Below are 17,790 nucleotides of genomic sequence, written 5' to 3' on the forward strand. Positions count from 1 at the left end.
TCATACATGACAGACACAAGCTGCCTGGCGCATTCTAATGGAAGCCCGTTGCATTAATGAATGTCAAGATACCCTTATAATCACCCACGTTCCACTTTCATCAATAAAAACGTCTTACAATGTCAAAGAGAGAATGGAAACCCAAAAGTCAGCTAGCTAAACATCCTTTAGTGGATTAGTCTTACTGAAATGCATGTGTGGCTGTGTACAAGTAGGTATGTGAAAAGGAGAACGTGTTTGAAAATGTAATAGAAGTCAGATCGCAGTGTTGATTAAACCCTTAAGCAAGCTGAGCTTCTCACTCTAGTGCGCAAACATTTCTAGTGATCCCTTTGACATAATATTGTCAAAACAAATCAATAAAGCACAGGAGGGGATGGAGGTAAGGAAACCCATATAATTTCTGCCAATTAACATAACTTCTACAGTTTCATCAAATTATAGGGTTGTGCGTTCATGAAAACTGCAATGAAACTGGCTGGTTCCTTTCAGATTGTTTCCAATCAAAATAAAATAAAGACACAAATATTTGGTATTCCTATTACATTGAAGCCTCAGGAAATAGCATTATGGGGTTTAATTTACGTCGTATTCTAGTCATTTACGCGCATAAGTAGAGATGCAAAGAGTGGAAAAGCACACCCCATGATTAGGGTGAGTGAGTAGACCCAAATGGTTCTAGAACATTATTAATTTTACATGAGTTCTAGCTGACCGCTGGGTGCCAGCATGGACACCTGTTACAGGGCACTCTATTTGGCCACTTGGAACCACTTGGTACAGAATGACCTTGAGCATTTTGACTTTTCATCCCAGGCAGCTGGACCCAGTGGGGATGGGGAGAGAATGAGACCAATCACAGCTCATCTCAAAGAGAAACTTAAAAGAGAAGCTATTGCAATCCCAGTTTTGTACTCACTAGTGTGAACTATTTCAAATTATGTAAACATTTTCTCCAGTTTTTCCCTGTGCTATTTTAAAAACATTTTCATGGGTAAATAGAAACACAGAAGCAAAATAAATGTAGGCAGGTAATCCATGCCATCTACTCTCCCGTCCTCTCACTCAGAGATCATAAGAACATGATATATACTGTGTATGTTTACTTGTAGACCGTTCTGAGCTACTGGGAGAACGGGATATAAATCTAAATAAATAAATAAAATAAATAAATGAGTTGCCATACAGGGAAATACTGAAGGTCCATCAAGCCCAGTATCCTGTTTCCAACAGTGGCCAACCCAGGTCCCAAGTACCAGACAGAAACCCAGAGTAGCATCATTCCAGAGCTGAGATTGTGATGTCATAACGCCTCATTCCACCAATGCCTTGAGAGCCAATCTCATCAGTGATGTCACAATGGCTCGATTGCCCTATATTTGGCACACTTAAGAACAAAAGAGTTGCCATACAGGGAAATACTGAAGGTCCATCAAGCCCAGTATCCTGTTTCCAACAGTGGCCAACACAGGTCCCAAGTACCTAGCTAGATTCCATGTAGCAAAACAGATTCTATGCTGCTTATCTTAGGATTTCCCCATGCCATCTCAATAACGGGCTATAGACTTCTCTTTCAGGAAATTATCCAAGTCTTTTTAAACTCCGCTAAGCTAACTGATTTCACCACATTCTCCAGCAACGAATTCCACAGTTTAATTACATGTTGATTGAAGAAATATTTTCTCTGGTTTGTTTTAAATCTACTACTTAGTAGCTTCATTGCATGCCCCCTAGTCCTAGTATTTTTGGAAAGAGTGAACAAGCGATTCATATCTAGCCGTTCCACTCCACTCATTATTTTATAGGCTTCTATCATATCACCCCTGAACCATTTCTTCTCTAAGCTGAAGAGCCCTAGCCATTTTAGCCTTTCCTCATAGAGAAGTCATCCTTTTGTCATCCTTCTCTGTACCTTTTCTAATTCTACTGGTTGTTCCAAGTTTTCCTGAATTCAGATACAAGTTTCCAAGTTTCCAAGTTTATTAGTTTTTAATATCCCGACCATAAAACAAATATCTGGCCGGTTAACAATATAATTTAAAAGAGGGAGTAAAAAGGGAAGAATGGATAAAATATTTAAGTGGGACATAAATGACAATACCAGACAGACTTGACTGTGAGGATAGTAAGGGAGGAGGGGAAAAAGTTACATTTAATAAGAAGAAAAGGGAAGAATGGGTAGGGAAAAAACATGAAGGTGAGGGCATATTGTAGTAGTAATTGCTTGCAAGAGGAGAAAAAATAGAAATAAAAGAGAAGAGAGAGAAGATAGATAGTAGGAAATCTAGGTTAGGTTAAAAGCGTCATGAAATAAGAAAGTCTTTAGACAAGATTTAAATTTAACAAGTTGTTGTTCGTCGCGGAGGTATTGTGGCAAGGAGTTCCATAATGTAGGGGCAGTTACAGCAAAATTTGTTTTACGAGTATAATAGAAATCTTTTAGAGGGGGGATGAAAAGATACAGTTTTGTTTCCACTGGGAGGCTGTTCCATGAATCCATCACCCTTTCTGTGAAGAAGGATTTCTTCAGGTTACTTATAGAAAAAGAGAAAGATGAAGGAAGAAAAGACATGAAAACAGCCAATCAAGTGGAGAAGGCTTCATCAAAGGCAAGACAAATGATCGGTTGCATCCGTAGGAGTTTCGTCAGCCGGAAGCCGGAAGTCATAATGCCGTTGTACAGATCCATGGTGAGACCTCATCTGGAATATTGTGTACAATTCTGGAGACCACATTACCAAAAAGATGTACTGAGAGTTGAGTCGGTTCAACGGATGGCCACCAGGATGGTCTCAGGGCTCAAAGATCTCCCGTATGAGGAACAGCTGAAAAGATTACAGCTATACTCACTCGAGGAACGTAGAGAGAGAGGAGACATGATTGAAACGTTTAAATATATCACGGGCCGTATCGAGGTAGAAGAGGATATCTTCTTTCTTAAAGGTCCCTCGGCCACAAGAGGGCATCCGCTGAAAATCAGGGGTGGGAAATTTCATGGCGACACCAGGAAGTATTTCTTCACTGAAAAGGTGGTTGATCATTGGAATGAACTTCCACTTCAGGTGATTGAGGCCAGCAGCGTGCCAGACTTTAAAAGGAAATGGGATATACATGTGGGAACTCTAGGGGGGTAATGTTATGGGGGGTGGGTCATTAGAGTGGGCAGACTTGATGGGCCATGGCCCCTTTCTGCCGTCATCTTCTATGTTTCTATGTTTCTAAGACCATATGGCCTATCTAGTCTGCTCATTCATGATATTTAAACAAGCAGATTGTCAGATGTGTACATAGCAGATCCTGGGATGCAAAGATTTCATGGGAGCTTGTGGTTTGTGGGCTAAAAATGATATGCCATACAATAGGAAACAAATTTCATCACACATTTTTGAAAAAATGTTTGTTTGTACCCAGCTTTATATGAGGGATTAAGGTATTAATTCTTCTTAATCCCCTGTAATTCTTTATGTCTGTCTACAAATGTTAACAGAAACAAAACAATTATAGCTTCACAGTTAACCACCAGCAATTTTACATATAAGTTTGTAAAATGACTCCACTCTGCTTTGAAATTGCTGCTACTTATCCACGGGAGCTGCTGAGTTAATGCCACTTTTTCTAAGCTCGTATATTTGCAAATTGCCTGGTTCTACTGTATGGTCTGGCTCCTGTCCATTCTTATAGGTACTGTAGAAAAGGCCTGTGCTTATATTACAAACAGATGCTCTCAGAGATGCCTAGCAGGGTTTCAAGTTTATTAGATTCTTCCATCCTGCCAATCGGTAAAGCCATCTGGGTAATACTGGGTATCACTGCTGGGTAGTTAGTCAAGTCTTTTCTCAAATGTTCTAACCGCCAGCAGTGATGTGATCATAAGTCACGAAGCTAACAAGCATTATCGTATCATTACGAACAGCAATTTGGAACTTTTTGGAACAGACTTAACTCGGGTCTCCTGAAGCAGGGATCGAAACGGGGCCACGTTGGGACCCCACAACTTCTATTTGCAAGCTAAGTGAAAGAACTATTACTTTCCACTATTGCAGTGTTGATCGCACAATTGATATTTGAAGAAAGAGAAGATAATTTCATCATATTGAATCACTAAAATTTTTTTATCAAGTTAGGTTATTTACCAGAGTCTTTTAGAGTGTGATCAAGAGTTTTATGGAATTGCAATGACTGGAAGGTGAACTCTTATCACAGGGAGGTTTTTCAGCCTTCCCTTCAGAGTTTCATATCTCTGAGCTTTTCAAAACTATATTTTGTGATCACCCTCTAGTGACTGGCTATTATTAGAGGTCAGTTTTCTTTTTTTGTATAGCACTTATTAGAAGAGCAGAGAAAGTCGGGGTTCCCCCTTTCCTCACAAACATGCCATTCACATTTTAGGTGATTAATAGATTAAGGAAGTCCTTTCAAAAGCATCTACACATGGAAATATCACATTACAAGCGAACATGTGGAGTTTATAAAGCTGCTATCTCCATGAATAGGTGGCAGAGATTTCAAGCAGGCCCATTTTAGAGGGGAGTAAAACGTCTGCTTGTACTAAAATCTACCAATGTTGGTGTCCTCAAGTACATGTGTATGTGACAAAATCGGTACATATGTGGACACCCGCCATTCTCAACATAGTCCCCGGACAGTGCATGCAAATCTGCCTTCTACTACTACTTATCACTTATATAGTGCTTAAAGACATTTGCAGCACTGTACATTTTGACATTTATAGATGGTCCCTGCTCAGAAGAGCTTACAGTCTATCTTGGACAGACAGACAGACATGACATACGTAAAGGGTTGGGGATGCAGAACCCCAGGTGAGAGGAGTTAGGAGTCAAAAGCACTCTCAAAGAGGTGGGCTTTCATTTATAGATGGTCCCTGCTCAGAAGAACTTACAATCTAACTTGGACAGACACACATGACATAGAGGGTTTGGGGATGGGTGAGGTGAGAGGAGTTAGGAGTCAAAAGCACTCTCAAAGAGGTGGGCTTTTAACTGGGCCTTGAGCACTGCCAGAGACGTAGCCCGTCGTAGGGATTCGGGCAGCTTGTTCCGAGCATACGATGCAGCAAGGCAGAAGAGACGGAGTCTGGAGTTGGCAGAGGAAGAGAAGGGCACAGATAGGAGGGACATGGGGACTGCTGGAGTCTTGGCGTTCTCTTGATTTCACAGTTTGGGATTGCTCCTTCTCAGCTCCTTGTCCAGAGGGTCGTTCTGGTTAGGCGCTTAACAGTAAATGAAGGTCTTCACTACCAGATCCCCCCCACTTCTTTGTGGGTGTTATTGAGTTTTTCTGTATTTCGATCCCTTTCTTTGTGTTATGCATAATTTGTTTACAACATTGGCATCATTCACTGGCAAAATACTCCTTGTGACCGTGTCATCTCTCCCACTGACATCACATCCGGCTGCCGCGCACAGGAAATTATATCAGCAGGAGAGAAGGCGGGGTCACGAGGAGCACTTTGAAGTTCTTGTTGCTCGTGGCAGTGAACGACTAGAGGTACAGGGGAAGGGAAATGGGGCGCGCATGCGGCATGGGGGATCGTGCAAGGCTCAGGGGGCGGAGACAAGGAGGGGCTATGCTGCTATAAATCTATAAATGTCAGCCCACCTCTTTGAGAGTGCTTTCGACTCCTAACTCCTCTCACCTTGGGTTCTGCATCCCCAACCCTCTATGTCATGTCTGTCTGTCCAAGTTAGATTGTAAGCTCTTCCGAGCAGGGACCATCTATAAATGAAAGCCCACCTCTTTGAGAGTGCTTTCGACTCCTAACTCCTCTCACCTGGGGTTCTGCATCCCCAACCCTTTACGTATGTCATGTCTGTCTGTCTGTCTGTCCAAGATAGACTGTAAGCTCTTCTGAGCAGGGACCATCTATAAATGTCAAAATGTACAGTGCTGCAAATGTCTTTAAGCACTATATAAGTGATAAGTAGTAGTAGAAGACAGATTTGCATGCACTGTCCGGGACTATGTTGAGAATGGCGGGTGTCCACATATGTACCGATTTTGTCACATACACATGTACTTGAGGACACCAACATTGGTAGATTTTAGTACAAGCAGACGTTTTACTCCCCTCTAAAATGGGCCTGCTTGAAATCTCTGCCACCTACTCATGGAGATAGCAGCTTTATAAACTCCACATGTTCGCTTGTAATGTGATATTTCCATGTGTAGAACTCAATATTCCTCTTGCCTGCACTGGATATGTGTCCCTAACGTTCATTCTGGATAGCCTGAAAACCCAATGGTGAGCCCCATACTGGTGAATCCACTTGGCTAAAACACTGGTATTTGCAGATTTCATATTAGAACTTTTGAAAAATGCTGACGAAATTTGGTATGTCCCAACCTGGATGTTCCATTTTTGATCTCAACAACCCTTATTCATCTTTATAGTTCATTTCAAGAATACCAGATCAATTTGAGCTTAATTCACTTTTCAAAAAACTGCAAATATAATATAATCATAAAACAAACCTAGAGAGAATATTGAGCATTCACATTTATAACCAGCCATCAGGAATATGAGTTTAAGGAACAAAAATAAGTCGATGAAGATGATGTGTGAGAAAAGTTAATCTGACCTGTCTAAATATGTTGTGAGAGATTAAAATACTGAGGACAATCGCCAGCACTTTACAAATGATGTCTCAGAGCCCCAGCTCCAGCTGAACCAGAGAGTCCCAGGAGCAGGAAGCAAAGGCCAACTTTGGAAAAATTGAACAAATTTAATTACAAAAGGCATAATTCATTTTCTCTGAATTTAATTATATTACCTAATGTCAAGGTTACATTCTGCACCAAATTCTCATCCCAGCAAAATTGACATCAGCTGTTTTATCAAAATTCTCAAATGAGCTGGAGTCCCTAAGATATGCACCAATCACCATCGAATTAACCCGACTGCTCCAATTATTGTCTCCAAGAACTGCATTAATAAAAGATGACTTTTCCAAATGAACCCTAACCACGCGGCATTTTGATTCCCTGGATCTTTGGGATAGTTTTAGGTTTCTTTGGCTCATCTCATTTCCTTGCACATATGGACCAAGCACAAATATTTAGATTAATGGCATTGAAGTACCAGTGGTGGTTCTCACAGCCAGATGTGTTTTCCACCCTGCAGAGGAGAGCTACACCCATTCCTTTACCGACGTTCTGGGGATATAGATTTACATTTTCACCTTCCAAGATACAAGGTCAATACAGTAGTTATTCCCTTATTATGGTGGATTTACAATCAAATATTAGTTCCTGTGAATTTACACATTAATTTGCAGAATTTGCTGTGAAAATGGTAAAAGCTTCCTCGTCAATGCAATCCAGGATCTCCTCTGACCTCCTTCTAAACTATTGATCTGTAGATGTGGCCATATTGCAATGGGAGGCAGCCAGAAGATGGGATACCACAGCTGTTTGAGGCCTTATTTACGGAAAGCATATTATCTTACTCTGTTGATGCTGAAGCAAAATGGACTTGAAACTTGAAACTTGACATACTGCGGCCTTTGAAAGAATTTGGCAGCCTTTTGTAGATTGCTACGAATAACTCTTAAGTGATCTGCTTGATCCAAAGTGGTTTAGGTATGAGTTTTATGATAGACGTTCATTTGGGTGAGATTATCTTTACCCCCCCCCCTATAGCTTGCTATATCATTCTATTGTTTTACTCAAGTCTGCTGTCTTTAATGGATTTGGAGACTGGATTGGGCTAGTGCAGTGGTTCTCAACCCTGTCCTGGAGGACCACCAGGCCAGTTGGGTTTTTGGGATAGCTCTAATGAATATGCATGAGAAAGATTTGCTTATAATGAAGGTGACAGGCATGCAAATCTGCCCCATGCATATTCATTAGGGCTATCCCAAAAACCCGACTGGCCTGGTGGTCCTCCAGGACAGGGTTGGGAACCACTGGGCTAGTATCCATTAATGCCACATGCGGAGAACTACCAGCAAACGATGCAAAAGCTTATACTTTTTTCTACACTGCTTCTGTGGGACATATATGCTGCCCCCGTATTTTTTTTTTTAACTTTCATCTCTCATGCAATCGGCAGCCCTAGACCTGCTTTTAACAAATGCACATGAGACGCACTTTTAACACATGTGTATATTGCACACACACACACACCCCTCATCAAGTATGATAAATATATCTTCAGCTTCCATCTCTCATGCTATCGGCAGCCCAGACCTGCTGGAGGACACTTTTGACACATGACCATGAGATACACCTTTAACACACATGACAAAGATACATTTTTAACACACTAATAATAATAATAACAACAACAGTTTATATACCGCAGGAGCGTGAAGTTCTATGCGGTTTACAATGATTAAAAGGTGCTACAAATTGAGTAGAATTAACAAAGTTAAGAGCTAGAGATTAACAGCTTTAGAGATCAGTTATTGTGGAATAAGATAGTGCAGGTCAATTACCTAAATACTTCAGGAACAGATATGTTTTTAGATGTTTCCTAAATTCCCCATAAGTAGTAGGCGTATGCAAATGTTCTAGATATGCCTGATGTGAGAAAAGGTGTTGATGATATCTTTTAAATATACATCTTCTAACCGGAGGGGAAACAAAATTCAAGGGTGAGCTTCTCTTATGTCTCTTGGTTGAGAAAGAGAAAAGAAGCAAAAACAACTAAACTTAAACTTCACACGTACCTCTATCGGCAACCAATGCAGAAGTCGGTAGGAAGGTGTTACACGATTGAACTTCTTCAACTACAGCACCTCTAGACCTGCTGGTAATTTTAGAGGTTTAAAGGTCATGCGTCACCAGGGCAATGTCTGGACATCACCCAGAGTACTCATTTTAATGGCCTCATTATACTACATTTACATAGTATTATCGGAGGATGCTATGAAGCACAGAAAAGACAACACAGAGCCATTTATGTGCATTAGAAGCCAAAATACTTCAACGCAAAACTGATTAGAACTGGTTTAACACTGATCGTTAAAGGCACGATAAGTTTAGAACATCAGGGCCTAAAAGGACTTCCGACAGAGCAGATCCCTACAGTACACCCGCTGGCCACACCTCTTCTTACCAAAATATCATCCGCACCTTCACCTTCTTAACATAAAGGAACAAAACCATTTCCCACCTCACAGCACAGACCACTCAAGTCAGGCAACAAGATAACCTTCAACAACAAGGCTGACAGTCCTATGAAACCCACATCTCAAATCATTCACCTGTGTTATTAGCAATGTCTCCGCACAATGTCCTTGGCTTTGAATCTCTGGCAAATTAGACACTGGTCTATAATGTCCACATTGCATATGTTCAAGACCATCCCTTTTTCCTCAGTGCCAACATTATTAACCATCTCAGAGACAAGTTTATTATCACCCTCAAACCCGCACAATAGTTGGGAATTGGAGAGACACTGCACGCTCTTTACATCCTTGTCCTTTGGTTTTTGTATCTGAGGAAGAAGATAATCTTAACCCTTTCTCTCTGAGCATTATATTAAATTCCTTCCAACCTCCATCAGAACCTTCTCATTACTACATAACTGCACTTCATGCAACCTAGAGATTTTGTGGCCGATATTCAGTCTGCAGCAGTCGGTGGAATTAGCCCTCGATAGGGTAATCTGATGTCCGGGGAAACCCTTCTATGTCCTCTCTTTAGATGCGCTACAATAAGGCACAGCTATGAATGACGCTCATGTGTGCCTATGACATAGCGTTTATGCCTCGTCCCGTGGACTATTCTGCGCATGTATCAGTTGCTTTCTCCGTGGAGCTCATTTGCATGTAAAGTTTTTGGAGCATCGCTCATCTTTTTGAATTTGGAAAAATTTGCCAGCACTACAATGACCCACAGGATTTTAGCAGTAAATTTAGAGCATCAAACAACAACAAAAAGCATAAAATATAATTCATAAAAGTTCTTCAAACAATCATTTAAAAAAATCCTCTAAATGGTTTACATCAATAAAAACATACCTAAAATAACAGACAAACTAAAATCTTAAAATCTCCATAATTAAACAGTTTATTCTCTTCAAGTGACAGCTAATAAATCACAAAAATGCAGTAACAAACAACTGGGTTTTTAACTGTTTCTTAAATTGGAGCTGACCCACCAAAGGGTTCCGCATCTTAACACCAGCAATACAGAAAGTCATCGCTCTAGTGGCTGCGTAATTTCTCTGCACTATTTTCAGATCGTAAGGATCTATTTAGCTTATTAAGCACCGCAACTTGCCGAAAGTATCATGGTGTTTGATGATAAACAGTTTGATGGATCACAGAAATGACCTTAACTGGTGAAATATGTGCCGTCCTGCCCAGCTGCAGCATTCGCCCTCTCATCTTAGTAATTCAGAGATAGAGGGCGTTACAATAGTCTAACCTCGACAGAACCATTCCAAACCCAACAGTTCTAAAGTCAGAGGGCAAAATCAACAATTTGAGGAGACAGGGCATGGGAAGTTGGCTAAAACATGTCTTAGCTTAATGGCCTGAATCCAAAACTGTTGGTTTTTTTGTGTGATTAATACTTTATGTGGCAGTCTATTGAGTTTGATTGTTATTAGATCTTGCGGAATATAAAAGTTTTTAAAGTCAGTGCCACAGAGCAATGAGAAGAGAGAATGGTGAAGTTGTTCAGCCGCCAGTACAAGTTTCAGCATTTTTGCTTACTTTTCTTTTCTTAATGCTGTGACCCACTTGGTGGTCTGTGAATGAATACATGACATGATTTTTGTCCACCCAGATAATTATGGGTTTGATATTCATAACATAAGAACATAAGAGCTATTTCCAGCAGTGGCCAATCCAGGTCACAAGTACCTGTCAAGATCCTAAGGAGAAAAAGAGATTTTATTCCGCTTAACTAGTTAAATCACACATAACCATCTTTCTGTGAATATTCAGTAGGAGATAACAGGTTAGCTAAGTTTCCAAGTTTATTATTGATCCGATATACCACCTTATTTATTTCAAGATGGTTATACAATAAAAAAAATTAGGGTAATTAACATAAACAAACAAAAAACAATACACACCACAGAACAAATGGAAAAGAGGGAAGAACTACAAAAATGTTAAAGAAAAGGAAAGAAACAAGGAAAAGAACGAGAGGGCAGGGTTAAGACAAGATGGTCCAATGCAAATAGACTAAAAAAGTTTAAAAATCCTTAAAAGGACACTCAAACTTGAAAAGCGTCTTTAAAAAGAAATGCCTTAAGAGATGATTTGAATTTCTCGAGGTTCCAAAGGGTTGGGGCGACTACAGAAAAGATTGTATTTCTTCTAGTATTTATATAGTTCAGGGATGGGATTGCTAATAGATTTTGATCAAAGGATCGGAGAAGATGTGATGAAGTATATGGTATCAAAAGTGCATTAATGAATTCCGGCTGGTCAGTGTTTTTTTTTTAAAAGTCACTAATAGTGTTTTATAAGTAATTCAGTGATGGATAGGGAGCCAATGGACTTTTATCAAGAGACGAGTTACATGGTCTAACTTTTGGGCCTTATAAATAACTTTTACCATGGTGCTCTGGACTATCTGAAAGTGTCTTAACTCTTTTTTGATATAGAGCATTACTGTAGTCCAGACAGGGAATAACCAATGAGTGAATTAAAGTATTTAAAGCAGAATTGTCAAGAAGTTTAGTTAAAGAGTGAATCATTCGTAGACGGTAGAAGCATTTTCATACGACTGTGCTTATATGTTGGTGGAAAGTGCGATTATCATCAAAAGTTATACCTAAAAGCTTAATAATATGAACTGTCTGTATTGGTATAGATTTAAGTTTGATAGGAGGGAGAAGAGAACAACCTTTCTTAATCAGAAAAACCATTGATTTAGTTTTGTTGATGTTGAGTGATAACTTGTTGGAATTTAGCCAGTCATGTATTTTGTCTAGTTTTTTTATTGATGATAGAGATGTCAGCTGGGTTATCCAGATTGATGGGATGGATTAGCTGGATATCGTCAGCATAGGCGTAAATAGTGAAACCAATTGATTGTCCTAGTGTGATTAGAGGGGCCAGAAAAATATTAAAAAGAAGTGGGGAAAGTATGGAACCTTGTGGTATACCATAGTTATTTGAAAATGTACCTTAGAGGTACGATACTTGAAATATGAAATAAACCAACTGAGGATTTGAACAGATATCCCTATTTCCTCCACCGATAAATGAGTAAGAGGTGATCAATTATATGAAATACTGAGGACAAGTCAAGAGATATAAGTATGATAGAGTTATGGTGGTCTAGATGGTAGTTAATTCTCTGGTTAAAAAAAAAAAAAAAAAAGAAGCTTCTTTAGTCTCCATATGCTGAGGAAAGTGAAATCCTGTTTCCACAAACAACATTTTGCTGTCCTCATTCTTTCGAGGTTGGATTATTGTAATTCGGTCTATCTAAGTCTAACCAAGAAAAGTCTTCAAAGACGTCAACAGATCCAGAATACTGCAGCTAGTTTGATCTTTGCAAAAAGCAAATATGATCATGTTTCCCCGCTTTTGTTAAAACTTCACCGGCTCCCAGTGACCTCTAGGGTTTACTTGACAGGTGCCTGCCTAACATTTAAGATCTTCCCCCTTTAATTCCTCTATCCTGGAACTCTGTGAGACCTGATATTATCAGATCTATCCAAAAGTTTAAATTATCTTTCCCTTCATTAAAAGGCGTTATCTATATTGGAAAATTAAGGAAATCTCTCTACTTTAAAATAACTTTCCTGTCCAGCTGCATAATTTGGGCTCTTTAGATCTGCAAACATGGCTATTTTCAAAAATGTACCGTATTTGCCGGCGTATAAGACGACTGGGCGTATAAGACGACCCCCCAACTTTTACAGTTAAAATATAGAGTTTGTTATATACTCGCCGTATAAGACTACCCCTTCTTCCGCACACCTTCTGCACAACCTTCTGCCTGCCTGTCCCCCCCTTGAAGGTCTGCACCCCCCGAAGGCCTGCACCCCCCCGAAGGCCTGTCCCCCCCCTTGTAGGCCTGTCCCCCCCCTTGTAGGCCTGTCCCCCCTTGAAGTCCTGCCTGCCTGCCTTTCCCCCCCTTGAAGGCCTGTCTCCCCCTTGAAGGCCTGCACCCCTCTTGAAGGCCTGCACCCCCCCCCCGAAGGCCTGTCCCCCCTTGAAGGCCTGCCTGCCTGCCTACCTGTCACCCCCTCCCCCTTGAAAGCCTGCCTGCCTGCCCGCCCGCCCCACCCTGAAGGCCTGATGCCCCGACCCACCCCGAAGGACCGCTCGCCCCCCTGGCCTCCCCGCACCACCTATGAAGCAGCCACAGCAGGATCGCGAAGTCAGCGTCAGCGATCCCTGCGCTGCTTCCTGCGCCACGGTCCCGCCCCTCCTCTGACGTTAGAGGAGGGGCGGGATCGCTGACGCTGACTTCGCGATCCTGCTGCGGACTGCTTCACAGGTGGTGCAGGAAGGTCAGTGGGGCGAGCGGTCCTTCGGGGGTGGGGGGGATTGAACGGCAAGGCCGGGAGCACCCCCTTAGGGCTGGCACCCGGGGCGCACCGCCCCCTCCGCCCCCCCCTTGGTACGCCACTGCATGTAAACAGTACCTGGCGTATAAGACGACCCCCGACTTTGGGGAGGATTTTAAGGTACTGAAAAGTCGTCTTATACGCCGGCAAATACGGTAATTTCCGCTGCTCTCTATATAACCACTAATTCTTATTATCTAATCTAATCTAATCCTTAGGTTTGTATACCGCATCATCTCCTCGTTCGTAGAGCTCGACGTGGTTTACAGTAGGAGAAATAGGAAGAAACTTTCTTAAACTCTTGTAAACCGTGTCGAACCCTATCCTTATAGAGAAGATGCGGTATATAAGCTTAAGGTTTAGTTTAGTTTAATGTTAGTGAGAAGGACAATTCATGAAAGGCATTTGTGCTTTCCACGAAGTCTGACATTTGATTGAAAACGAACTCTTCAGAAGGAGATATTAGAGATGGGGCAATAATTTGTACATTCGGCAGCACTTGATGATTGGGTAAATAATGGTTTCTTTCCATATCCAGGAGTCGGCTCTCTTGGTGCAGGTCACAATTAGGACTCAATATTCACAAATAGAACCGTCCTATCTTTATACACTAAACGATGAAGTTAGAGTGAATATCAGCTGAACTCTTAATATTTTTTCAGTTTTCTCTACTGTTCTCCCTGCGGAGCTCAGAACACTTTACATGAATTTATTCAGGTAGTCAAGCATTTTTTCCTGTCTGTCTCAGTGGGCTCACAATCTATCTAATGTACCTGGGGCAATGGGGGGATTAAGTGACTTGTCCAGGGTCACAAGGAGCAGTGTAGGGTTTGAACCCACAACCCCATGGTGCTGAGACTGTAGCTTTAACCACTGTTCCACACTCTCCCCTTGGGGTAATGGGCTGGTGGCCAGAAACTAAGCCTGATATTGAATGCCGGTCACTGGCTGAAAATAGGGCTGAATATTTTTACTGAGAAGAAAAGGTCAATCTGGAGCCCTTGAAGTCACCAAAAAAGCACGGGATGCTTCAAATGGGCAAGATGTACTGAGCTACTAGAAAGAGTCTCTCACCACTTTGTGCCTTCTTCTAATGGTTTATGGATTTTGATGTTCTTTCAATTGTTTTTAGGGAAAGGGAATGGGGGATTTGTAAACTGCCTTTTTGTAGCTTTGGCATTTCAAAGCTGACATTCAAAGTGGTAGATACTGTAAGATTAAGTGACTTGCTCAAGATCACAAGGAACCACCAGGATTTGAGGCAGCAGCTCAACCGGTTTATATTCAGACTGCAGTTGCCTGGTTCAGATGTTCCAAAGTGGACCCAGAACAACAAATGAGAGATCCAAGATTAACCTAGGCTCATTTCGTAGCCAGCAATGACATTTCTTCAGAGAGAGAACATGTCTTCCCACAGCAACAAATAAGTATCAGCAGCTATTGGAAAATACTTGACTGCCACCTAGTGACTAGGTTTAACAATGCAGACTAGGGCTAAATACAGATCAGTTTTAATAAATCACAACTAGAACTTTTATTCTACAGTGTTTGCGAATTTATTATTTTTATTTTGAACTTTCACTGGGCTTTTTGAAGATACAAAACTTGGTGCCACAGTCTACTTTTCTTGGGAACCTTTTGTGATGAAATCAAATTGTATCAAATAGTTGTCAGACACAAAGCCAGGAGGGAATCAGAGGAAAAGTAATATGTGGAGCTGCTGAAAAGTTTGCAGCCAACTTCCTAAATTCTGAGCATTATGTTGTCATTGTAGCTGAAAAGAGTGTTAAGTGCCAATTTGAAGAAATGTAATTCTATATTTTGACCTTGTTTCAGATCATTGATTGAACCAAATCCTCGTCATTGTCTTCTTGGTTGGGCTGAGAACGTTTCAGCAACATTCCAGAGCTGAGATTGTGATGTCATAAGGCCTCATTCCACCAATGCCTGAGAGCCAACCTCACCAGTGATGATGTCACAATGGCTTCATTGTCTGATACTTGGCTCACATAAGATCATAAGAATAGCCCAGTATCCTGTCTCCAACCGGTTACAAGTACATGACAGAAACCCAAACAGTACAAGGGGGTGCTGAAAACCTCAGAGCCCAACCAACCAACTTCCTAAATTCTGAGCATTATTTTGCCACTGTAGCTGAAAAGAGTGTGATCTTATTTCATTAAGTACCAATTTGCAGAAATGACTGCAGCAGCAAAGTGCTTCTTACTGCCCGTCATCTCTGATTCTGTTTTAAATCCTCAGATGCCTTCCTCCGATGAAGGCCAGCCAGCGTTTCGCGGTGAGCTGTGAGAAGTCAGCAATACCAGTTTGAAAGATCAAAAAGAAGTCGGACCACCCTGACGCAGCTCACAGCGAAACGCTGGCTGGCCATCGTCGGAGGAAGGCATCTGAGGATTTAAAACAGAATCAGAGATGATGGGCAGTAAGAAGCACTTTGCTGCTGTAGTCAAGAGAAGTGACTAACATCTTAGTTAGTTGACTAACTAACTAATCTAACAACAAATATAAGAATAATCGGTAGGATAGGAGGTTTTTTTGGAAAAGCCAGTGAGTCCTCAAGCAAGATACGTTCTGACTTGGGACGGGGATCTGAAGCTTTTTTTCCTCCTTGCTGTAATATATATTCGTGGTTGAAAACTATATTCATTTGGAGGGGTCTATTAGTTGAGGATTGAAACGTACCCATTCCACCTGTTTGTACATCGTAGTGGAACCCAGAATTCTTTTGGTGGAAAGTGGGTTTTACCTGAGGAAAAGCTTTCAGTCAGCTCTGCAGCCACACAAAGGAGATCCATGAGACGGTGAAGCCTCTGCAGAGACTTTCTAATTTTGACCCAGTGAACCTCATTATGCTAAAGAGAAGTGCGACTCGAGAAGTGACTATATAAGACACTTACCCCAAAATCATCTTGCCACTGGTGCGCTTTTTGAAATTTCTCTGCTTCTTGAGCAAGCCGCTGGGAAGAAATGAGAAAGGCTTTCTGTTAATTCTTCAAATAGATTCATTATGCAAAATCATGGGCTCCTTTAGAAAGGTGCGCTAGCGTTTTTAGCGCACGCATTGTATTAGTGTGCACTATAGCGCACTACCTGAAAAACTACCACTTACTCAAGAGGAGGCGATAGCGGCTAGTGTGTGCTAAAGCCGCTAGCGCACCTTTGTAAAAGGAGCCCCATATCATTAGGAAAGTACATTTCAATTTACATGTTTCCAGAGCCTCAAGCTGATTGCATCAATACAAACTGCATATTTAAGGGCTCATTTCCGATAGGTCACAGAGAGGGGAGTGACATGCACAAATCCCCATCTATGTTACAAAAAGCCCTGCCAAATGTAAAGCTTTTTGTAAAATATTATAATATCATGCAGATTGTACTTGCCTGTCATTTCAACAGAGGAGTAACCAGGCAACTGGGTTTGAGTCCTGCTGCAGCTCCTGGGCAAGTCCTATAACCTCCCCCCCTATTGTCCCAGGTACAAAAACTTAGATTGTGAGTCCACTAGGGACAGAGAAAGTGTTTGCATATGATAAATGCAAACTCTTTTGGTTGTATCACAACAGTGAAGAAGCCACAGGGGGAGCTTGGGGGGGAGGGGAGTCACCAGTGGAAGCCCTCTTCTTTGCAAAGCCAGGCAATGCTGGTCGATCAATCCCCCTCCCACCCCTCACCCCAAGCAAGTATTAGGAAGACCCGTCCCTTGTGAATGCAAGCACAATTGCACAGAAAACCAAGCATCTGCATGTTGGTGGGCTCAGGAAAAGTACTACCAATTGACTGGCTTCCAAGTAGAGAATGACACAGTGATTGAATTCATCACCATTCCTGTAGATAACGGTGGGAAACCATTCTGTGTCATTCTTTAGTGTCCATCTCAACCTCAGTCCTTCTACACCAGCATCCTTCAATTCAAGGCTTGAGGGTCAGTGGCTGGAAGCCATCCCATGTCATTCTTTAGTGTCTATCTCAACCTCAGTCCTTCTACACCAGCATCCTTCAATTCAAGGCTTGAGGGTCAGTGGCTGGAAGCCATCCCATGTCATTCTTTAGTGTCTATCTCAACTTCAGTCCTGCTACACCAGCGTTCATCAATGCAAGGCTTGAGGGTCAGTGGCTGGAAACCAACCCATGTCCTTCTTTAGTGTCTATCTCAACCTCAGTCCTTCTACACCAGCATTCTTCAATGCAAGGCTTGAGGGTCAGTGGCTGGAAACCATCCTGTGCCATTCTTTAGTGTTTATCTCAACTTCAGTCCTTTTACT

General features: G+C 41.6%; 1 protein-coding gene across 3 annotated transcripts in view; it reads right to left on the bottom strand.

Annotated features, from left to right (window-relative positions):
* CACNA2D1 (calcium voltage-gated channel auxiliary subunit alpha2delta 1) overlaps positions 1-17,790 on the bottom strand; it is a 520,381-nt gene that overhangs the window by 292,436 nt on the left and 210,155 nt on the right. For all 3 annotated transcript variants that reach the window (XM_033958928.1, XM_033958927.1, XM_033958929.1), the window contains exon 4: positions 16,426-16,485. In XM_033958928.1, the coding sequence (XP_033814819.1) occupies positions 16,426-16,485 (60 nt within the window). The remainder of the gene's footprint in view (positions 1-16,425; positions 16,486-17,790) is intronic.

This window comes from Geotrypetes seraphini, chromosome 9, assembly GCF_902459505.1.
Source record: "Geotrypetes seraphini chromosome 9, aGeoSer1.1, whole genome shotgun sequence".
NCBI lineage: Eukaryota > Metazoa > Chordata > Amphibia > Gymnophiona > Dermophiidae > Geotrypetes > Geotrypetes seraphini.